Below are 25,400 nucleotides of genomic sequence, written 5' to 3'. Positions count from 1 at the left end.
TTTCAGCCCTTTGTATACATAACGCCCATCTTTGAGAAAGGGTTGGTTTACCAGTTTGAGAAAGAAAATTATGTGGTGTGCTGGGAATAAAATGAGTCTGTGAGTGTGGGTGTGTGTGGGTGGGTATGTATGTCAAAATGAGAGAGGTACTTCCTGGAAGAAAAAGAGAGTAAATTTTTAAAGTATAATTTTTTCTCTAAATCCTTCATTTGCTTTCCCTACCGACACCCTACTTCACTGTGGATGCAGCAATGCTTTAAATCTTCCATTTGTTCAGTTTGAATAGTCTTTTGAAAATCTATGTTAATGATAAAGCTTTTAACAATGAAATGTTTTCATCCAGGTATATGCCCGTATGTCAGAAGTTTTAGGAATAACAGATGACAACCATGTTCTAGAAACATTCATGACGAAAATGTGAGTTCTTGGATTTTTCTTTTGTTGTGGTTGCTTTGAATGTAATGGATACTTTTGCTGTGTTTAAATCTCTTAATAAGTATTAATCTTTAATAAAAGACTTAAAAATTATGCGTTAATTCTTAGAATGGTAGCATTGTTCTTAATTGAAACTTAATTTCACATATTTAAAATTCACCACCCTAAAGACATCCTTATTTGTCAAGGAATCCATACCACTGCAGTATGCCCCATCAAAACGTGGTTTTAAGATGTTTATAGACTTTGACTCTTCAAGACAATTGGCAGCATTTTTGCTTTTAATTAGAAAGAAAATACCCAATTTCAAAGAGCATCTGAAGAGATTATTGCAAACTGGAATCATTGGGAGGGGTTTGATTGCCTTAAGACAGGGCATTCATTGATTCCAGCAGGAACTTAATGGCTATCAAAAACCTACTCATGGAAAATTCCCTTAAATCATCCTTATAATTTGTTAGCAGAATTAACGAGTTTCTAGTCATAGACAGAATTTTGTACATTTAGTCTCAACTTGTATGCCTCCAGTTGGCAACCCACTACATCTGTGTAACAGATAGACAGCACTGTGTTGCTTGCAGAGAGCAAAGCTACACAAACAATCATGATCATAAGAAGTGAGCTTTGGAGCCACAAGTTTGATGGTTCATTTCTTGGCAGTAACTGTGAGCCTCTATTTGACTTCCTTTGTAACTCCTGCTGTCATTCCCTAATATGCTTGTTTTACATACAAACTTGGTACTTCTTCTGTGAAACACTTAGACAGTTTTTTCAATGTACAAAACTAACTGTATGGAATTATGTACCATTTGGGGAGCAGTGTTCATTGTATATTGATAGGATATAATTTTGATTATGCCATTAAAAAAAGTAGAATAGAAAATGTTCTAGTGGTATTTAAACCTGTTTTTCAACTTCGTGAGATATTTTGGGTTTAGGTCATGTAACTTAACATACATATATGTGTATTTTCATGTTCTCCCTGTACAACCAAATACCTTACTTACAACTAAAAACTTTGTTTTCATATTTAGCGTTACAAATCTTAAATACTGGGGAAGATGTGAGCCTGTGATTTCAAGGACTCTTCAGTTCCTAAATGATCTTTCTGTTGGATATCCTTTTTACTGTATATCTAGTAATGTATAGAAACACCCCAACAGGTACATTCTATTGGCCAGGTGTTTTCCTTGCTTATAATGTTGCAGGTTTGTTTGTTTTTTTTTTAATAAAAAACCTTTCATTTAGCCTTATATTTAAATGTGTGTTTTTGAAAGATTTATATTAGCTACGTACTGTCAAGTATTTATTCAGTCACAATTGAATTTATATGGATATATAGATTCCTAACTAGTTAAAGTTATGTTTATACCCATCCAGGTTAATAAGTGGATACATAAGAAAGTATACAACCGCATGTGTCTTAGTCTGTGATTTTTCATAATTTTCAGGGAGTTCTTATTTTAAAAGAAAGCATGTAACTAATTTTAAGAAGGTCGAAATGTTCTAAAAATATTACCTTATAAAAATTGAATTCCTGAGAGTAAATACTATAGCTTCAGTATTCTTCAGTTTCTTGAAAAGAATATTATTTTGATTAGTTAAGAGGCACAAAGGAGGAATAGGAAGAAAATTATATAAGTGTTTTTACCACTTCTTGGATTATTGCCGCCAACAAATCAACATCTTATTTACTCCAAAATAAGATTTCCCATTATGCATTAAATGTTTGGGTTTCTATCTTTAGCAGATTTCTTAAATCTAACTAGAATCATCCTTTCTCATTAGATTATAGTTGATACTATTGTCCTGTTTCTACCAATGAGAGAGAAGCGTGTAGATTGTCTTTTATATGTTAGCTATCAAACATACAGGACTTGTGAAAAATAAGTGTTGGTTTAGTTAACCACCAAGATTAGCTGAAATTTAAATATGAGGACAGCATTCTGAAAATCAATGGCATTGGATAGAAATCTTTAATGTAGGCTCACTGCAGGAATATGTTTGTATTAGTTAAGTTTAAAATTGTGTTCCTTGGGAAACCATAAAAGATTTCCAAAGTATTAGACACCCACTTTTGTGCTGGAATTTAATATGCAACTTTTTATTGGAAAATAATCGTCCTTGTCTGGCAAAATCCACCATGCAATATTTCTGTTAGTAGGTATAATGCAATAAAGACAGGGAGGGCTATTTATCACTACAAATTTTGAGGATTTCAGGATTCTTTTTATTATTTTAATATATTTCTTTGATATTAAATCAGAAAAATGATAAATTACACCTGTCCAGGCTGTTTTTCCTTTTTACTGGAAAGTGATGTACAACCCAATTCCAGTGGTCATTTTGGCTTTTTAAGATATGTATTTTTTCTTATTAAAAAAAAAAAAAACTCAACCTGTATTTTTTTTTTTTAATAATAATGCTGAAATACTCTTTATTTCTAACATATGAAGTGGTTTATAAGTACTTCCTAGTCTTGCAAACTCTGGCCTTTTCACAATGAATTACTTTGAGAGCACGTTATCTGAAAAGAAGCCTGTGTTATTTTACAGCACGTATCTATTGTTTAGATTTACCCTGTTTTTTAGGTTGGAATTGAAATCTAATATAAAATTAATTTGATTTGTATTCTTTTTGGTATAATGTGCATAATGCCTAATTTATTTCTATCCAATATTTAAGTAAGATGCTTTTCTTATCACCTTATATCTCTTATATATTCTTTAATTCTAAAATTATAACCTTTTGTTTCATAAGATGTTTATTGCTTTTGAACACTTCTCGAAGTTAATAAAAAATCATATTTTCAGAAAACTTATTAGATAAAACTTAAAAGCTATAACATTTAAACCAAGGGATGCAAATGATTTCAACTTGGGTACATTGATTTATATTTTTTAACAATTATTTCAGGTTTCCATATTTAGAAATATATATTAGTTCAATTTGATTTCAGTGCTCAGTTATTTGAATTATAAATCATTATGTCCCTTCTAGCTGATCAGTCATGAAATATCTTTGAATTCATTTACATAATGGAATATGTGAGTGCTATATCTATTTCAGTGCAGTTGCTGGTTACCTAATGCATGTTTTGTTGTTTCCAATCGGTTTCTTTATTATAATATGTTTTTAAGTCCTGATTTTAAAGCAGTACATTATATTTGTGTTAAAAATCAGCTGGCACTCTTCGGCACTAGAAACACTTATGCAAGATAAAAATCATCACCAACTGGCCTCTATTAATGGAAACCTATTTATATATTAATATTCAAAATATCTGTGTTTAAAATACTAGTACGGAATAACTGAAAAGCATCTTACTATGAAGTTTTTAAATGTTCCTGATTACTTTCTAATGCATGTCTTTAGATATTTTTTGTTTTGTTTTTTCTGTTTTTATCATCTTCAGAGTGAATGCTACTCAGTGTTTGTTTATGGTTCACAAGGCCAGTCTATGAACTTTAGTGTTCTTGTATCTGACTGCTTGCTTGGAAATTGAAATCACAAAAGATCCTCATTTTTAGGAAGTGTAAACAGGCTCATGTTTACTTGCCTCAAGGCAGTAGTCTCAAACTTTAGGGATGATCAGAATCTCTAGAGTTCTTGTTAGAATACAAATTGCCGGACCCCACCCCTAGAGTGTATGTTTTAGGAGGTGTTAGACTGGCCTGAGAATTTGCATTTTCAGCAAGTTTCCAGTGATGCTGGTGGCTTAGGGACCATGCTATGAGAACGTGTGCTTTAAGATAATTGGAAACTTGAACTGGATGTCCCAAATAAGAAAGTCAGGTATTTCTCTACAGGACTCTGTCTTCACTAGGGAAAGTCAGACTTGACATTTTTAGAGATAGGCTAGTTCCTTAAATAATAATGTATATAAGGAGACAATTTCATTAAGTCCCCAGATTTTAACTGGAGAGTCTGTTGCATTTTACCGCAAAGTTTCTGTTTGCCAAATTTGAAGCTTTCCAAATTGGTAAGACTACTGTAATTTTAAAATCCAGCGGCCCTTTTGAGGGAAAGTTTATGTTTTCCTATCAGATTCGTTACATGAGGCATATATATTACACTCAGCAAATATATCTGAGTAACTTTTTAATATATTCTTTAACTTTCCAAGACTAAATTTCAAGAAATTCCAGATTCTAAGTAGCTTTATTTAACATGCACAGAGTTGAAATGGCTCTGTCCTAGGGCAGTCTTCCACATCCAGGTCTCATACTTATGGATCCTTTTTCCTCTTTAAAATACTTTCCAGTCATGGGGCACCTGGGTGGCTCAGTAGGTTAAGCATCCGGCTTTAGTTCAGGTCATGATCTCACAGTTCATGATCTTGTGGTTCATGAGTTCGAGCCCCGTGTAGGGCTCTGTGATGACAGCTCAGAGCCTGGAGCCTGCTTTGAATTCTGTGTCTCCCTCTCCCTGCCCCTCCTGTGCTCGCGCTCTGTCTCTCTCCCTCAAAAATAAATAAACATGAAAAAAAAATAAAAAAGTAAAATAAAATACCTTCCAGTCATAAATTCTAGTTTCCAACCGGGGAAGGGATAAGATTTTTCAAGTGATTAGGACAAGGAAGTGGCTGGGAAGACTGGGGAGAGAAGGGTCATACAAAGCCATGAAATAAACTTATTTTAAATGCTGAGAAAGACAGAGGAAGATGTTAAATTTCATCTAAAATTCTGTTTATTAATCAGTATTTCAAGTTTTTCTTCCCTTGAAGAATAATTGATCAATATTTCTACTTCAATTCATTGTTCACTCAAATTTATAGCAGTGACATGTCTCACTTTGGGTTTCAGGTAGATAATAATGAGAAAGGAAATTTCATTTTCTATTAGGCCCTCTATTGGTAGTTGCCCTTACTACATCATCTTCAAAGAAAACCCAAAATATCTTTAGCTTTTGAAAAACAGGCACCATAACAGGGTCCTACATTAATTCATGAATTTATCCAAATTCATTTTACCCTGTTGATACTGTTAACTACAATTCTTAGGATGAATAACTTCTCTGTACTATTGCAAAACCATCTTCATAATTCACAGGGCCCCACACAAAATGAAAATGTGGGGTGCCTTGTTCCTAAGCTGTTAAGAATTTCAGGGCACCTGGCTGCCTCAGTGCGTGGAGCACGTGACTCTTGATCTTAGGGTTGTAAATTCGAGCCCCATGTTAGGTGTAGAGATTTTTTAAAAATAAAATCTTAAAAAAACTTTTTTTTCAAGACCTTACCAACACAGCATTGAAGCAAACACTGGCCCTTCTAAGCATAGAACACTGTATAAATGCATAGCATGGACATCCGCGAAGCTGGCCCGGGTTATTTGGTAAAGAAATAATTCCCTCCATTTGGCTTCAGACTAACCCTCTAACACTTTGAGACTATCTCCTTAGTTCCTGTACACCAGGATTTGGTGAACATAGTTCCTATCTACATGCATCCTACATGTGTTTATCTATCGGTAGCTTATCTCCATTGTTTTCGTGTTTACAAGCCAAAGAATCTCTTTCCTGTTCAGGCTACTTGATCCCTGTGATGATTTTCTTTTTCAGCCCCTCACCTCTTCTAGCTTCCTTTGTCTTTTCTTGCTTGTTTTTCATGGTGGTGGTGGTGGTGGTAGTTTTAGTGTAATACCCAGAACTGCATTCTTAATTTAGATTTAACGCTGAGTAAGAATAAAATAATGATTTTTAAACTTAATTCTATACTCATCCTAATGATTTATTTTATATTACTGGCCTCTTTTTTTTGGCGGGGGGAGAGAAAGAAAGTAGGGGAGGGGCAGAGAGAGGGGGAATCCCAAGCAGGCTCTACGCTAATGCTGCAGAGCCTGAGGCAGGGCTCGAACTCACGAACCATGAGAACCTGACCTGAGCTGAAATCAAGAGTTGGTCCCTTCCCCCCCCCGCCCCCCCCCCCGCCCCTTACTGGCCTCTCTCAGTTTAGCAAATATTAATTAAGCATTTGCTAAGTACAGGGCAAAAGGACAAATGAGACACAGATCCTGCCCTCCCAGATTTTAAATTCTAATAGAATTGATCCTGATTCCAGACTGCCTTTCACATATTTTTCCTAAGAGCTCAAAGTCCATTGTTTTATTAACATAGTTTCTTTTTCCTTTTAAAATTTAACTCAAATAAATTACATACTAATTTTCTGAAAATTTATTCATCAAAAATAATATGGGCATGTGACATTTTGATATGGTGGCTTTGAGGGAGTGCTTTTTATTCAAGGTCATTTAGATATAGCTTATATACAAGCCATTAAATATACAACTAATGTGCAAACCATACATCCTTACCCTGTCACTGATCTTCCCTCCACCGGGGTACGAATCCTGAATGAGGTGGGGGTCAGGAAAGAGTAGAGGGTGAGAGATGAAACAAAGTTGTAGAATGAAATAAGGGTGAAGGATGGAAGTACAATTGGGTATGTCTGTTACAGGAAATATTTAGTAACAAACAGTAGTAATTCTGCTTTGTGAAACAGTATTAAAATGTATTGCTTTATTTCAGTGAATACCACCATCTCCAGATGGTTTTGAGAATGTTAAATAAAACTAGTTTCAGCATATATCCCTCAGGCGTACTTCTATTAACATTTCTCATCAAAAGAAATGTTGATTTATTTCTTTGTTTTCTGTCTCTATTATCCATGGAAAAGTCATCCCATAATTTATCTGCTCCATTTGTTTTTATACTAGAATCAAGTGTGAGAATCCTCTCTACTCCTTTTCTGTAACCCACTTATTCAGACCTTCACACAATTCTTTAGATTCCTGCTTCACAAGATTACCTTCCTCGAGTATTATTGTGATCTGATCATTTCTCTCCCCAAAAGCCCAGAATCACTTCCCCTTGCTTCTCGGGTCAAAGTAAAATTATTGATTAGAACATGAGTCCTTTAACAGTACTTGACTTACTGAGTTCTCGTAACTAATTTTCCGATCCACCTCTCAACCACTGTTTGTACTTTATGCTCGGGCGAAGGAAATTTATTTTACCTTCCCCTTGACACCCTTAATTATTTTTACTGAATCACCACATATGCTGTTCTTTTCATTTGACCCATTGCAACTCAATTAGGTCTCTTAAATTTTCAAGTCTTGCTGAAAACTTGTTGAAGCTGTATTGAAACAGTTATGACCCTTTGTCATTGTATTAACTGAAAGAACATGAGTCATTTAATTTCTCTGAGGCTCAGTTACTTCATCTGTAGTAAGGGAATATTATCTATCTCTTGGGATTTTGTAAGGATTAAATAAAGTAATAAATATGTAACAATGTATCTTTGCTCAAGGAGCCATGCTGATCTTCCTACCGGTTTTAGTACATGTGCTGCCAGAAGCGAGCACTGTAACGATATATCTATGTTATCTAAGAAAATATGACACCTAATACTACTGATCCTGTCACACAGTAGGTGCTCACTGAATATTAATTCCTTTCATTTCCATTCCTATCGTCTTTATTTTTCTTGATGTTCCTGAACACCCAGTTCTTATCTGTATGTCCGAAGATGAGTATCACATAGCTTTGTATTGGCTAGTCCTCTCAGCTATCAGTCTGGAAGTTATTAGAGATTAGGAGTCTTTTTTTTTTCTTTCTCCTCTTCTATAGTTCACAATTTCACGTAGTGGGCATGTGAACCTAATGTTACCCTTTAGTTAATTGACAAAGCCTTAACTCCTGTTCCTTATAAGTAATTAATAGTATTCCTTAAGATGCTTCATTTTGGTTATACATATTTGGATTTTTTTTAGTTTAGTAGTTTATGAACATAATCTCACTTTTTAAATAACGAAACTGATATTTCAGTCATTATACTTTGTACCTGTCATCTACCGATAGCAATTTCCAACATGTCTTTTTCTTATCTGTGAACTTTCTTCTATCATTAGGATAATGTGTTTTTAACTCTGTCTGCAAAACCTATTTGTAAACATGTATGGCTTTTAAATAATTGCCTAGATCGGTTGTATCATCTACCCTCTAGTGCTCAGCGAATGTCTTACACCTAATACACCAACTGCTTCTTTGATTTTAAAACAGAAATTGCTTCACACATTAACACTTCTGTAATAAGATATATAAACACCACAATTGGTGACGTTTTAAAACACCCTTTCTTTCTCAGCACATAAAATGATGATGTTTTTTCTAACCAGTGGCATTTTAGGTGTGATGAAATGTAGATACTCAGTGAAGTCTGGCTACCATGAATTGAAGTCCTACTTGGTGCTGCCGTGCCCATCAGCTGCTATAGTGTGTAGTACTCCAGGAACTGAAAAAAACCAGTTCATTCTCAGCTTGGTTTTCCTCTTCTTCAGAGGTACAGATTTTCAAAATTTCCAACCATCCGTAGGATATACCATTTCTTTTGACTTTTTCCTTCCTTTCTTTGTCATCCTAGCTGTCAGTAAGACCTTGTTCCCCTTCCTCAGTGTTTTCATAAGTCTATATGGAAACAAATGGAAATTTTCTAGGAATTGTGTTTAGTGAGTTGATATCAGCCAGGCTGTGGAGTCTGCTCAGTCCTGGATGTGATGAAGGTTCTTTAATAAATTGGTCCCTCCTAAAAGAACAGTTCCCCTGTTTTTTCTGGGACCTACTTCCAGTTTCCTTTGTATCTCAAGAAGCTAGTGATCTCTCTCAAACACTGGCCTCTTTAAAATCAAATGGAGGGGCGCCTGGGTGGCGCAGTCGGTTAAACGTCCGACTTCAGCCAGGTCACGATCTTGCGGTCCGTGAGTTCGAGCCCCGCGTCAGGCTCTGGGCTGATGGCTCAGAGCCTGGAGCCTGTTTCCGATTCTGTGTCTCCCTCTCTCTCTGCCCCTCCCCCGTTCATGCTCTGTCTCTCTCTGTCCCAAAAATAAATAAACGTTAAAAAACTTTAAAAAAAAAATAAATAAAATAAAATAAAATAAAATGGATATGATGTAACCTGATGAAAGCTTTTGGTTTAGAGTCACATGTGTTCCATGTGTGACCTTCACGAAATTCTCTGACCCACTACTGTAGACTCCTACTATTGGTCCTGTTACTGTCAGCCACCATTACTATGTTCACGGTTACGAGCTGTGTCGAGCAAGCCTCAGAAATCTAACCTAGTACTGCCACGGCACTAAAATGCTCCCACCCGGCTAAAGAGGTACAACTTATAAGAACCCTAGTCTCGTAGAGAAGAACAAGATGAAAGTAAAAAGATCGTAAAGATGATGTATCCATTTGCCCTTTAAAAGAAAAAAAAAAAACATTATAGACTCTCTTAAGGGGTATAACTAGCTTTGAGTTGAATTCCTATAGAGGAATATAAATATTCAGATGAATTCTCATTTTTTTTCTTAATTGAAAAAAAGTAAAAATTTATTCTTAATCATTTTTTTTTTTTTTTTGCTTTTGAATGTAATTAAGAGGCAGTGAGGCTGGCCTTGATGCAAAGTGCACAGATGCAATTCTGTAGAAAATGTGTCTTTGGCAGATGAGATACTTCCTGTGAGTGTTCTGTTTATTGCTACCATAAATATTCCATTGTCAAAACACGACTTGCTGTTTATTAGTAGCACTGACAGGAAGATTCCTATTAATGGCAGCATTCTTATTACCCATAGACCCTGTCACTTTTAACTTTGCAATTCCAAGAGAATTGTATTTGGTAATTACTTAAGATATTTCCTAGTTTATTGATCCCCACCCCTGTTTAACTGAGTAAAGTTTGAATGGCATTTCTTCTGCTCACAGATTCACACAGGAAAAATCATCAAATCTCACCTTTTTTTTTTTAAGTTTATTTAGAGAGAAAGCCAGCATGAGTGGGGGAGGGGCAGAGAGAGAGGGAGAAGAGAGAGAATCCCAAGCAGGCTGTGCACCATCAGCACAAAGTCCAACGTGGGGCTCAAACTCATGAAACTGTCAGATCATGCCCTGAGCCGAAACTGAAGAGTCGAACATTTAACCAACTGAGCCACCCAGGCACCCCTCAAATTTCATTTTTATATGCAGAGAAAAATCTTTCTAGTTGTATTCTGATCTTCTTCATCTAAAGCAGAATTTCCTTAGATTTCTACTAACTGGTCTCATCGTTTGATAGAATTCGATAATTTTCTCTTCCTGGTTAGTCTCTTATGGGTCAGTCCTGATCTTGTTCCCCTTCAGCCTGCCAGAAAAACAGTGCATTGAGCACCCACTTGACAGCAGTGCGCTGAGGAAAACGCATAAGCGCAGCCCCTGCCCTTAGAAAGTTTACCGTCTGACATGAAGGTGAACCAAATATACATGCTTACTATGCAGCTGGGATGGTTGCTGTAGAGTCAGAGGGACTTGAATCTAAATTATACTGTTTGTCTTTTGGAAAGTTCTATTTAATCTTTTCGAATCTGTTTCCTCATCAGAAAAATAGAAGTGATGCTACCTACCTCATGGGATTGTGAGAGTCAGCCCTGCAGGTAGCAAACATTCTGTACACGTTCGTTCTCTGCATCTTTGTGTCTTCCTTCCTGATTTATAATTGCCAAAGACATTTGCATCATATGATCCTCACGACAGGCCTGTGGGATAGCTTGGGTGATAGGTTTCACCCTTGCTTGTTGGAGAGGGAAACTAAGGCTCAGAGTGGCCTACTGAGTACAGTACTCAGACTCAGAACCAGCTGGTTGGATGGGGTAGTCAAGCCAGAAGCCCAGCCTTCCTGACTCATGTCCAATGTCTTCTCTACTCTTACACCCACACCTGAGGGACTAAGTAAGAGAAGAGGGTGTTTGTATACTAAATAGACGTTCTTAGAACCACATCAGCCCTTCTTTGATGGCAGCATTAACCAGAATTATTTAGACCTTGTGATAATGTTTATGGTTTTTCCACTTTCTTCTCGTTCTGAGCTGAACTGTTCAGGTGAAAATGTGGTACAGTAGAAGGAACGTGGCCTCTGTAGTCAAACCTCAGTTCAAATCCCAGCACTGTCAATCTATAGCTGTGTAATCTTGGGCAAGTAACTTAATTTCTCTGAACTTCTGTTTTCATATCTATGAGTTAGAAATAAATAATATTGGACAGTGTAATTGTGAAGCTAGGTGAATTAACAAATATAAGGTGTCTTACACCTACTAGAAATGTCGGGCTTGTCCTTCAATACTTGGTGACATGCATCAGCTACATCTTTGTAAGCATTCTCATCTTCATCGAAAGCAGAATTTCCTTAGATTTCTACTAACTGGGCTCATTGTTTCTTAGAATTGAATAATTTTCTCTTTCTGGGTAGTCTATTATAGGTCTTTTATAATTATTTTTTATGAAATAATATTAAGTGAAGAGAAGTTCTCAAGTTATATCCAAAATGTAGAAAGGGTCAGTTTTAATTTTCTACTATCAGGGCTTTAATAGTAAAGAAGTTTTTGTCTTAATTATAAAATTCATTTTTCCTTTCCGTAACTAGAATATGTATAAGATAGGAAAAGTAATTGCACTGGTTAATAATGGATTATCATTCTTAACAGAATGAAAGACATTTCTGTAGGAATGCTCTTTAGAAATAATATTGATTCTTCGTAAATAGAAATTGATGCCATTATAGTGTTATTTTGTGATTATCTATTGATAAAACCATTATATTTCCCCAGATTCCTTAACTCCTATTACCTATATCCTTTTAAAAAAACTTGTGAAGATAGATGCTGTGAAATTCATGCTAAAAAACCACACGGTAAGTCTTACTTCCTTTAATTAATGACTAGAAATTTCTGGGTAGTTTAGGTAAAGCATTAATAACTTTGGATACTCTTTTGCTTTCATTAGAGTGAACACTTCCCCTTCCTTGGCATCAGTGACAGTTACAGTCTCAGTGACTTCAGGTGCCGAACAACCTTCTACACGGCCCTCACTCGCCTTCTGATGGTAGACCTAGGTAAGGTCAAGAATTTAAGCCTGATTAATAAGGGCTCGATGACATACTTGGGCGAACAAAGGAGAATACTAGTGAGCACCACATTTAAGTTACTAGAATTTATCATCTTTGACAGTTTTCTACAACTCTCCATGATTTGAGCATCAAAAGACAAATCTTTGTATTTCAAGTGGTATTTTTCACTTCAAATAGGACCTGCATTAATTCTTTACTTCACAGTGTATTTTCTGGGTATCCTTTGATCCATTACTTGTACTACTGTGAATCTAGGTAATAGTCTTAAATATGGAAGAGCGTTACACCAGAGATTTTCTTTGTAATGACACTTAATCTAGAAAAAAAAATGGAAACAATGCAAGTATCCAATAGTAGGGAATTGTAAAATTATTGCACATCTACTTACTTGATGGAATGGTCTGTAGTCTTAAAATTGGGATTTGAAGATAATTCAATACATGAAATTTTATAACATTAAGTGAAAAAACCAGGTGTTAAACTGTGTAAATGATATGAGCATGCCTAGGGTGGGTGAGGAATGCATCCAAAAAAGACTTAAATTCTTTTAAAATGTTAAATATTGTTTTGGGCTAACTATAGGTAGCTTTTTCTCATTCCAGATTATTTGACATTTTCTTTAAGGTATCACTTTTGTAATGGGAAAAAATATAACTTAAAAATTTTTTTCATTGAAAAGCTGAAGTTAGCTAAATGTATCCACAGGTAGATAGTACCTTAGGATGGGCACTTAAGCCTCTGTGGTGACCATGTTACTCTGGATTCCCATCCCCACCGCCCCCTAGCCGTGTTTGAATACTGCAGGTTAAATTAATCAGTTTATAGATACATGAAAGAGTTCAGTCAATGACAATATCATCCTTAAGATAATTACTGAGCCTTAAGATCATCCTTAAGATATTACTGATGATATTTTTTTCATTCTTTCTCTTGCAATATATTGATTGATCTATCAACTTAAATATGAATTTTTTTAAATACGATCTTACAAAAGGTGAAAGGATAAATAATTTTATTTTGCACATAAAAGACATTGCACCTTGTCGTAGAAAGGTGACTAAACCCTTCTCTGTTCCACATCTGCATTATTTCCATGCATTTCAACAGAATAAATTACCAGAGAGACAAACAGCCAAAAGTTGAGAGAAATGCATCTAGAATGATTAAGGAGCTTGATGCGATTGATTTCTAAAGAAAGATTAAAAGAACCATGTATGTATAACTTGGCTAAGTGACAACTAGGGCTTGAGGCAAAGAGAACTGTCTATAAATATTTGAAGAGTGTAAACCAGGCATGCAAAACCCAATCATCTGCTACCTTAGGCAAGTGGGAGAGCTGAGTGACAGCTTTGCATACTGCACACTGGCCTGGGTTACCTCTTGGCTGCTGCATTGGAGCAAAGAGGAGCAGCCCAACTCTGTCATTGTTCTCAATGATCCTTTAGAGAGCACACTGTGCTGAGCTCTCAGGGCAAAACAGAGACCAGCCAGGTGTACAAGCCCCTGCCCTCAAGGAGCTTGCCCCCTTGCTTTCCTCCCAGTTGTCCCAGCATTAAAGAAGACTTTAAAACCCTTGTCTAGACTTAATCTATTTCCTAAAGACTTAAAAATGCTCCTTTAATGACCCTGTCCGACAGTGAAAGAGGTGGGGAGACAAAAGCTACAGAGAACGAGGTAGAGGAGATTTCCTGGAAATAGGTTCATGTCACACACATTTTCAAGACCTAGAAATGAAGTAGGTCAAGATCCTTTCTCACATAGTCAATGTAGACAAAAGAACCTTCCATAAATCCACAGTAGCTTAAACAGCAGGAGGGCACTGCCGACATTCACCGCCCCTCCCCCCACTTACCACTGCATTGATAATTGAGAGTCATGATGATGCCCAGAAAGACCCAGTGTTGCAGGCTGCCATCTTGAAGCCTACTTTTATTTAGTATCGCTCAGTGTAAACTGTGAGGTATGAGAAGCTGAAGTAAAATATCTAAACTTGAATAACTAAAAGAGGATTTTATTAGGTTTCTCAGGATTAGACTCCTTTGCATTATCTAACTCATAACAATATAAAGTATAAATTGATATTTTCTTAGCTCGAAGTGTTTTTTAAAAGTAAATATCCTTTTAGATTGCAAGCACTTTTTAGACCTCAGGGGAAATAGAGACAGACTATGTGGAAGGGCCTGGTACGTGGTAGGTGTTCCATACAAGTAAACTGAATCTGGCTATAGACAAAGTTAAAAACAATGGCAGCTACAGTCATGGAACTTTTACATTGTTTGAAAAGAAAGTCTTTGTTAGTGGTTTTCACTTTTTAAAATAATTGAAGGTATATTATAAGCATCAAGGGATGATTTGTGGTATATATTACCAGAGCTTCTGTTCCTTGTTAGGAATCAGAGTTGCTCTTCTTCCCAAAATACATATTGAGCTCCTTCAGGGCATGGACTTTGCGGTTTTCACGTTTTCTAGTACCAGTCTCCTATTGCTACATTGTAGGTGTTCAGTAAATATTTAGTGAATGAATGACACAAAAGTGTACCATAACCAAGATGCCATCATCATAGTTCCTGGAATCAGCAATTCCTGCCAGGTTCTGTCTGGGAGTAGCTTTGATCATTGGCCTCACCACAACAAAACAATTCAAGTGGCTGATTACTTTCACAAGTGATCAACTACACTTGACCACTCCTGTGCTTGATTAGTCACTTGTTGCTCTCTTTTTTTAAGTGTTACTACTTTATAGATGATCTTTTGATGAGTGTTGCTGAACACAGTTTTGTTATTTTTTATTTTTTTATTTTATTTTATAATTTATTATTTGAAGCCGTGTCTCACAAACTAGGTTGACTGGAACCTTGCTCCCAGACTTCCTATATATGTGGCTTCCTAGTTTTCTGTTGTATTCAATGTCACGGAAACAAAGAAAACAGAGATGGTGCATTTGTCAAAAGAAGCACAGATCCATGTATTAAATGAAGTAAGTGAAAATATTAGGTAATGAGAATTCTTCTCAAATTAAAGAAAAAGTAGGGAAGGACTTTTTATACCACTGACTTTTTTTTTTTTTTTTTTTTTGGTAAGAATCAAATTAACAAAAAAAACAAAACAAAACGAAACAAAAAAAAAAACACCTAACCAGCCTGCTTGCAAAGCAAGGGATGTAATTCTCAGACTGCAATGTAAAGCATATTCTTTCTAATTGAATCTTACAAACTAAGCTGAGTATGTTGTGTACGAGCCATGCACATTGGAGCGATTAGGAAAGGGGAAAGAAATTGGGTGTCACATTAATTGGTGTTTACTTTGAAATGCATTTTGGTTTCTATTCAATAATTTGCACTTTGTATGAATTTAATTAGATGCTATGTGCCCCAGGTTGTATTTCAGATGAAAATGGGGGGGTTTTTTTGGCAATAAACAGTTGTATCATTTTATCAAATTGCTCCTTGGCTACACTAGACGAAACGTTCACTTGTATAAAGAACAGAACTGAAAGCATTTCATCATCAGGACTATGATCTTTCATGTTGGCAGTGTATTTCTGTATTCTAAGAAATTATAAAAATTAATGCAAAACCTCCCTTCACAAGATAGCATACATACAGAAGAAAATGGGTGACCGGCCATATGTGCACACATGTTAGCCCTTCCAAGAATCACTTAAAGTTCCCTAGGTTATTTTTAAATTAACTTTGTCAATCTAATAAACTAAAGGAAAGATAATATTACCCAAGCCAGTAAATGGAGAACCTCCAGGGAGCTGTTCAGTATAAAATACTTGAATAAATAAAACCTTCTATTTTGTTTAATTTGAATAGAGGTGAATTCAGTTGACAAATATTGGCGAGGGGAAGTGTGGAAAAGAACTACAACAAGGCTCTTTGTTCTGTGGAGAACTAAATAGTATTCATTGCAAATTAAGTTTTTACCAACCACAAACTTAGAATTACTCAGTGCCACTAAAATCGTGTTTCCTTGGTGTCACTTACAGTTGCTTTTCCTCGGACGTTTTGTGATTGCACCTTATCTTGAACTACCCAGATGAGAAGCTTGTTAATAGGATCCGAGTGAGAAATGCTTTCCTCAGACACTCAAACTCTAAGAAGTGGTCATATTTTGTAATGATCAAGGAATGCTAATATTAAAATGTTATTTATAGACATTACGAGATATTCTCCCTTTAGGGAGGAGCATGCCATACTATTCATCTACCTTTGTGACCTTTAATAGATAATCAGCACCTGAAGATATTTCTAGCTTAAATTTGAGAAATCTTAAAAAGTAAATGACTTGAATAAAAAGGGAAGAGTACTCTAGAAATAACTACTAGTGATAAAAGTAAAAATACACGGAGGAAGGAAACTTTCCTTTTCCTTATTAATAACTAACATTTGTTTACAAATTTATAGTCTGCAGACCACTCTCACATACATTATCCTACTTGATCCTCACAAGAGCCCACGTGAAATAGGTATTATTGCACTGTTTATCTGTTAGAAAGTGGAGGTTCAGAAAGATTAAATGGCTTGCCCAAGGTCAGTCACAGTCCTATAACTTCTAGCCCTGTGACCACACATTCTCATTCAATTCGCTATTACTTCGCCTTTCATATTCTCAATCAATTAGGAAAGGTAACTTTTTCTCTTTCCTTTTTATTTGAACTGTTTGGACTGAATGATTGATTTGAGGCTTGAGGGCAGTGAGAAGGGAGAAGGGATTACTTTCCGAGCTTCAATCCAATAAATAGATAAATTCACGTTTATTATTTGCCCTGTATAGGTATATTACAGTTCTCTGGTCAGTGAAAGTCAAATGTAGTTTTTAAGATTTGTTCTCATGTCTAATATTTGGCCAAAGCATGTTTATTCTCATGGATAAGAGAACACAGAGGTAGATGTCCCAGAAGGGTTTAGCAAGTGAGAAGCTTGATCAGAAATAACTAATGTTCTGATAGATAGGAAGAATACATCAATATATCACCTGTGTCCAGGACTTGGCAGAGACTATCTGGAAAACAGACATGGGGGGGGGCGGGGACTGGGCAATAAGGGGTAAAGAAGCAGCTGGAAATACTTAGAATCTATAATGAGATAATTAAGACTAATTAGCCGGCCCTGTAGGCAGAAAGCAGCCCATTAAGTCCAGATCCAGTTTTAATAACTTACCTGGTTTTGAGGGTAGAGAGTCCAGAGCCCCCCAGGGAATGAGATGCTTCAGGGATGCAACTTTTAGGTTAGGTTTCCTAGAAAAAGGAGTACAAGGGTCTGCATATTGGGCAGTGTATTTTTCTTCTGAGAACTAAAATAAACATTCTGGTTCCCTAGGGAGAGGAATCAAAGGGAGCCTCAGTTTTCTCATCTATGAAATGGAGGTATCTATCTTAAAGAATTGCAATGTGCTTTAAATAAGACGAAGATGTGTGAAAAGGCCTGAAACAATTCCTGTCACAAAACAAGCACTCAGTATATATTAATTAAATAGAAATATTTATTGAATGTACAATTGGGGGCACTGACTGACACTGGAGCCTCAAAATGAGGTAAGTTCAGTCCCTCTAATACAGATGCCTACTCCGCCTTCGGCACTTGGGCTGTTATCTTCCGACGGAAGCAAGAGCCGATGACACTTGCTGACAGATACTCTAACAGCCCGCCCTACCTGAAGCCATAGTCCCAACAGAGACAGGTACAACTCCTAGGCTGTGTAGGGGGAAACTGAAATGAAAACTAAATTCTGGCCCAAGTGAGATCTAGCTAAGCACAATTCTCAAGGCTTATTCTAATAGAACTTGAGAGGTACTGTCCTAATGAAGCACTGGGGAACAGCACATGATGCAGGCCTAGGCCTGCAGAAGTCACTGGCTCTTTATATGTGACCTGTCAGTACTTGGTTTCAAATATATTGTTTTCTTCACCCAACTGCCTCTGCATCTCCTTGTTTGCCTCCCCTCTTAATTCTCTGTAGTTTGGAATAGAGCTTCATAACATTAGATCTGACCTTTACTAGCTATATTAGTTTCCGGTTACTCCTGTAACAAGTTACTGCAAATTTAACAGCATAAATATTACAGATTTATCATTTTACAACTCTGGAAGTCAGAAGTCCAAAATGGGTCTCAGTGGGCTAACATCAAGGTGTCAGCAGGGCAGTGTTCTTTTCTGGGGCTCTGGGGAAGAATCTGTTTCCTTGCCTTTTGCAGCTTAGAAGCCACCTGCTTTCCTTGGCTCATGACCCCCTTTCCCCAGCAACATCAGGTCAAGTCCTTCTCATGCTGCATCTCTCTGGTTTTCCTCGTCTGCTTTTCTCTAACACTTTCAAGGACCTTTGTGATTACCTTGGACTCCTGGATGATCTTCTATTTTAAAGGCAATTGATGAGCAACCTTAATTCCCCTTTGTTTATAACCTAACATATTCACAGATTCCAAGAATTAGGACATGGGCATCTTTGGAGTCCATTATTCCACTCACCATACTAAACTATCACTAATACGAAAGCATTTCACACAATAGTTATCATATAATAAATCCTTAGTAACTTAGTAACCACCATTTATTATTACCATAATTATTTTATTTGTACTATTTGCTTCTCCTTGGCTACTCTCCCAAGTCCCCAGTAATGCAGCTGCTATTTGCATTTGAATTTGAGGAAATGAGAAGATTCACTGTTCTGCATACATTTAACGGTGGGGGAAATTTTGTTGGTGGTGGTTTTTTTGTTGTTTTGGGATTTTTTCTTTTTTCTGAGATTCACCTACCACAAAATGCACCCTGTTAAAGTATACATACAGTTCAGTGGTATTTAGTATATTCATAATATTCACAAGGTTGTATAACCATCACCGTTAGCTAATTTTAGAATATTTTCATCACCCCAGAAAGAAGTCCTATATCTTAAAGTAGTCATCAGTTACTGCCCTTGGCCCCAGCCCCTGGTAACCACTAATCTACTTTCTGCCTCTATGGATTTGCCCATTCTAAAAATTTAATATAAATGGAATCACATAATATGTAGCCTTCTGTGTGTCTTCTTCCATGGAGCATAATGTTTTCAAGGCTCATTCATAGTTTAGCATGTTTCCATACTCCATTCCTTTTTATGACTGACTGATATTCCATTGTATGGCTAGACTACAATTTGTTTATCCATTTATCAGTTGATTAACAGTTAGTTGGATTTTCACCTTTTGACTATTACAGTAATGCTAGTATGAACATTTGTGTATAAGTTTTTGTGTGAGCGTATGCTTGGAATTTGCTTGAGTGTATACCCAGGAGTAAAATTGCGGAGTCAAATGGCAATTCTGTGTTTAACTTTTTTAGTAACTACAGTGGCTGCATCATCTTATATTGGCTGTACCATTTTACATTCCCACCAAGCAAGGTCTTAAGTTATATAAAATAACAAATGAAGTGTCTTATAAATAAAATATCTGAGAGCCAACATACTAAAAAAGGTTACTATTTGTATTTTAATGTGACTTCTCTGAAAGAAAAAAAAAAACTTGAAACTCATAAAATGCATAACTTTCTGAGGAATCAGATCCCCAGAAATCCAGTAGAGGGGATTAGCTTTGGGTTTTACCAGAAAGCTGAACAACTTATCATTTTTATCTATGCATGACTAAGAACTTAAACAGTGTTCTGTTACTATTGACTTTTCCCGATGCCAGTGAAAATATTAGTCTGCAAATTGGCACTTCATCTTCAAATCATACTGATTTCTGGGCCCCGGTCGGAAAGAAAGAGGAGCAACTTCAATTATTACTCATAAAACAATCACCTATACATTGGGCATGCTAAATATATGACTACATACTTGAACATGAAGTTGTGTATGAGAGTGAACTCATGTTTTTTCCTTTCATATCAGAAGCAGCAACTGATACCTCTAAGGGTAATACAAATGAGGGAAAAAAACCTCTAATGTTGTATAGAGTTGTTTGCACGACATAAAAATTCCAGCCTCGATGATACAGTATATCACCTTGTGGTAAGAGAGCAACAGTGCTATAACTGAAACAAATATTTCTGTAGAAGTCACACACCAGTGTGTTCTAGTTGCCCACCTTAAGCTCAAAGGATTGCTGACGAATTCCTTTCTCCCCTCCAGAACCCAGCTGATTGTTCTTCACCCTCTTCTAACCTTCATGCAGCTCTAAACTCAAGATTCTGTGCCCCTGACTTCACTGCCCACCTCTGGTACCTTCCACCCCGCTGGTGACAGGGGGAAGAACATGAGATTGGAAGTAAAGCTGACCTAATTGTGGCTTGTAGCCCACTGACATTTAGCAGCCCGACAATGTTGGGCAAACCACTTAACTCCTTTGAGCCTCTCTGTTCACTTGCAAAATGAAGGAAATCATCTTACAACTCCGTAGGATTGTTGGGACCATTCGTGACTTGCAGCAGTGCTTTGAACCTAGGGACAGCTCCATGGGTGTTCAGTAAATCAAGTATCAAACTCATTGCCTTCACATAGTAAGCACTCAGGAAATAACTATTGTTAGCCAGTCACTACATGACTATTTCTTGAATGCCAGACACTATTCTAGGCACAGGGATATAGTCATGATCAAAACAGATGAAGTTCCCTCACCAAGGAGCTTACGTCGTCATAGGGAAGACCATGAATTAACATATGTGAATATACAGCCCAGTCACAGGAAGTCCCATAAGAACAATAAAGTAGGTTATGGGAGTGGAAAGTGGTTGGGGGTCTGGGACAAGTTTTGAGGTAATGTTTTAGGCAGAGTGGTCAGGGAGGGCCTCTCTGAGGACATGACATTTAACTAGAATTTCTGTTCCCATCCCTGTCTTCAGTGTTTGCTCTTTGACTTCTCCCTGCACATTTTGGTGGCTTGTCTTCTATGCTCTTGATTTCCCTATAGCCTCAAACTTTGATTGAGAAAAGAGAGGAGTCAGGAAGGTTTTTGATCTGTGTCTCCATGTATTAAGTGAAGGGCTGAATGGTAAAGTCCTGAATTTGTCTTTGTGCTGATTAAATATCTATACCTTGGGAAAGCTTTGCTCCCTAAAGAAGGGTATTGGGGGGACAACCTGGTGATCACACTTTATTTGATTCCTGCAATTGCCTAAGTCCATATAAAACTCAGAACAGCAAAAATATTAACGGCTGTCATTTATCCAAAACCAGAGTGCTAACAAGTAGCAGAGCCAAGATTCGAGCTTAGAACCTTCAAACATCCACTCTTTCCTGTACCCTTCTCTGCCTGCAGTGATCATCATCACTGTTGTTATTAGTAATTCCACATTTAGAAAATACTTTATCTTAGAAGAGTAAGATTACATAGTTCAAATATAATGTGTATTTAAATATACATAAATATATATTACACTATACATAAATAATAACATTATTAAATATAATGTGTATTTAAATTCACCTTTATTGAGCAACTACTTTTCATTCAGATACAGCATTTCCCTCATATATGACAGGCACTGTTCTAGGTGCTAATACTATAATCCTAGCGCTACCACTACTATTTATTGAGCATCTTCTATTTTTTTCTGTGTTAGAACTTGTAATATTCACAACGATATGTATTTTAGCCGTATTTTGTAGATGGGAAACCTGAGACTCAGAGTGATTAGTGAATATCCAAAGTTCAACAGTAAGTGGTGGAGGCAGATGCTGGGTCTATTTATGGCTGAGCCTTAATGCCTGCATTGTTCTCCTTCACCGAGAAATGCAAAGGTGCACAGTCTCAGCTCTCCAGAAGCAAAGCCAAAGATGCTATCAGTGTAGGCTGACAGATCTAATAATTTACATACACACGTTATAGGTTGTATTTCCTTTCATCCCCACAGTACCCCTCATCAAATGGCGGTAGTGGTGGCATGATGTCAGGTGGTAGTATTAGTGTTACCAGCTAGACACCAGAATACCTGCAGTCAGAGGCAGACTGATCACGGCTACTTGTTGTCAGGAGTCAGCCAAAATGCTGTGGGAACCCAGTGGGCGACGTGGGAATGCTTGGGGTGGGGCCTGAGAGAGTACTTGGAGGTGAGCTTCGCTCAGATTGGGAAAGCTTCTTTTTGAGCTGGGCTCTGAAAAGTAAGACTGCCTGGAAAGGTCTCTAATGTGATCACCAGTTACCAGAGGATGTAGTTAAGGGAAATAACTTGGTCACATAGCCAGTTGACAGAGCAGGGATCATCATTTGGTCAGCCTTACCCTTCAGCTCGAAACCTGACCCTTGTGTAGAATAGCATACCAGGAAAGTCTCATTGGCCTTTCAGTATCCCTTTGTGAACAAAGTTAAGTCTGTGATTCTTTTGGGTTCTGGAGACAAAGTGCATAAGGTTCATGGGGAAAAGAAGTAACAAAAGATCGGGTCAGCCAGATCGGCCGCTCCTTGAGAGTCAAAAGATCCTGGTTGTGCCATGGACCTTCTGTGTTATGTGGCCTTGGACCTCAGTTTCCTTATCTGTAGAATGATGTATATAGGCCAGTGTTTCTCAAATATCTGCATGCATCTGAATCACCTGGAAGGCTTCTTAAAACCAATTGCTAGACCCCCCACCCCCAGAGTCCCTGATTCAGTAGATCTGGGGTGGGACCCAAGAATTTATAACTGATAAATTCCCAAGTGGTTCTGATGCTGCTACGCCAGGGACCAAACTTGAGAACCACTGATCTCTGAGCTCTCATTGCCTCTGTGAGCCTCTGTTTAAAAAGTGATAGCATCAAAGTCAGGAGGTCTGGACCATAGAGTTCCACCTCCGACTAGGTATACTACTTTGAGCAAGGCACTTAACCTTTCTCTGCCTGTGTCTGTATCAGTAAAGTGGGAGACTCACAATTCTCAGTGGCATAGGAGAGAGGAGAGAATCAACTCTCGTTTAAGAGCAACCCGTTATGAAAAGAATACTATATAAATTGTCAGTTATGTAGCCAAGATACAGAAGCAACCTAAGTGTCCATCGATACCCAAATGGATAAGGAAGATGTGGTGCATGTACACACACACACACACACACACACACACACACACACTGAAATATTACGTAGCCACAAAAGAGGATGAGATCTTGCCATTTGCAAGAACATAGATGGACCTAGAAGGTGTTAAGCCAAGTGAAATAAGTCAGACAGAGAAAGACAAACACCATATGATTTTATTCATAGGTAGAATGTAAAAAAAAAAAAATGAATACACAAGCAAAAAGCAGAATCAGACTGTAAATACAGAGCAACAAACTAATGGTTACCAGAGGGAAGGGAGGTGAGGGAATGGCAAAACAGGTGAAGGGGAGAGGGAGATACAGGCTTCCAATTATGGAATAAGTCGTGGGAATAAAAGGCACAGCATAGAGAATATAGTCAATGGTATTGGAATAGGGCTGTATGGTGACAGATTGTAGCTACACTTGTGGTGAGCAGAGCATAACTAGAGGTTGAATCACTATGTTGTATGCCTGAAACTAATGTAACATTGTGTCAACTACACTCACATATAAATGTTTTCAATAAAAAATAGTCATTTGTGCCTATCCCATGTTTGAAGTAAAGATTCTGCTCTGATAGAATATTTGAGGTAACTGGGTCTACCTTCCAAGTGAAAGAAACAACAGAAAATGTCTCCTTTCCATGAAGAAAAGGAAGCTTAGTGCAAGAAGAAGTGTGCCCACGGAGAATGTACTTAAAATCCAAATGACCCATGAGGGACCCCATCTTATTTGGCAGATAAAAGTTTCCCTGCTATCTATTTAACAAATTAATAAAAAAGAACATAAATAAAAGGGAATAATAACTTAGAGCTATCTGGGCACCTGAGTCTGTGAGCCCTTTAGGGCCTTGGCACCTAAAGAGGAGGGGAAAAAAAGATCCTTGTCTCTGAGGCTTTGAAAGTGCCTTTCCTTGAGGCATTGGGGAAGCTCTGGGGGCACTAAGAACTGAAGGGCTGAGTGCCTGGGGCATGAGTCTGTTTGATCCAATAAAGAGCCAGGAAAAAAAAAATGGCTGGTAAGTAATTTTGCTGTTTCATTTTGCTGCAAAAGAGAAGGCAAAACACCAGAATATTCAATGAGCCAAACAAAGTACAAATGTGCCATGAGTATGAATGCAGGCTGCCCCCTTCCCAGGGAACGTTTCTAAGCCCAAACGAAGCACTCACCGCTGAGGCTAATGTACAATAGCATGCATTTTAAACCATGGTGACCCTTTTGTTTTTCTGATAGGCGAAGATGAAGACGAATTTGAGAATTTCATGCTGCCTCTTACAGTCTCTTTTGAAACGGTATTACAAATATTCAACAACAACTTTAAACAAGAAGATGTAAAGGTGGGTTTGTTCCCAAACATGATGAGAGATGATTTTGCTCCTTCTAGGATATCCAGATCCACAAAAAGGTTCTGCGTTATTTGTATGTGCTCTGTGCCTCATCGGTCTTGCTTTCTCAGTCGCCATGTGTCTTTGAGTTGTACTTTTCCTACCAGTACTCTTTTATTTTCTTCCACAAACTGACTTTGAGGCCAGTGAGTGATTTTGGACACTTGATGATTGGGTGATTTCTCCCTCATGGCAGTTAGTATCTTTAAAAGAACCTTCTTGTGGGTACCCCACTTTAAACGCCCCTATTCCGGCACCTACCCTGCACTGTATGTTTCAGCATATTTATATGGAGGAATGCGCAAACATGCACATGCTAGAACACTACATCTCTAAATATGTTTTTAAACAAGAATTTATATAAATCAAGACTTTATTAAATGGCTAGGCATATATGTATAAATAGGAGCTGGTCTTGAAGTATTGCGTTCTTAAACTGAGCAAAGTGATTAGGATAACTGATAGCTAAATAAGGTTTTTATGCGCCTGTGGGAGCCGTATTAGGATTGATTTGACAAGTCTGTTCAGCTGTGGCAGCAGTCACACTATCCAAGACAACATTATGTTTTATTAGTAAAATCCTTAAGTGTAGCAAGCGATTTGTGACAAAACAGCCCCAGATTTTAATGTGGGGGGTGGGGAACACAAGATCTGCAAAACAGGAATAGCATCGTCTAAAAC

General features: G+C 37.2%; 1 protein-coding gene across 1 annotated transcript in view; it reads left to right on the top strand.

The window, feature by feature from the left end:
- Nucleotides 1-25,400, top strand: part of RANBP17 (RAN binding protein 17) — a 322,388-nt gene that overhangs the window by 224,759 nt on the left and 72,229 nt on the right. Inside the window, exons 15-19 of the mRNA XM_047076735.1 lie at nucleotides 344-417; nucleotides 1,470-1,550; nucleotides 12,079-12,142; nucleotides 12,235-12,343; nucleotides 24,568-24,671. Of these exons, the coding sequence (XP_046932691.1) occupies nucleotides 344-417; nucleotides 1,470-1,550; nucleotides 12,079-12,142; nucleotides 12,235-12,343; nucleotides 24,568-24,671 (432 nt within the window). The remainder of the gene's footprint in view (nucleotides 1-343; nucleotides 418-1,469; nucleotides 1,551-12,078; nucleotides 12,143-12,234; nucleotides 12,344-24,567; nucleotides 24,672-25,400) is intronic.

The sequence above is a fragment of the Lynx rufus genome, unplaced genomic scaffold (assembly GCF_022079265.1).
Source record: "Lynx rufus isolate CCGP_SWC_20201006 ecotype Redwood Valley unplaced genomic scaffold, mLynRuf1.p SCAF_1, whole genome shotgun sequence".
NCBI lineage: Eukaryota > Metazoa > Chordata > Mammalia > Carnivora > Felidae > Lynx > Lynx rufus.
This window is presented reverse-complemented; position numbering and strand designations above follow the sequence as displayed.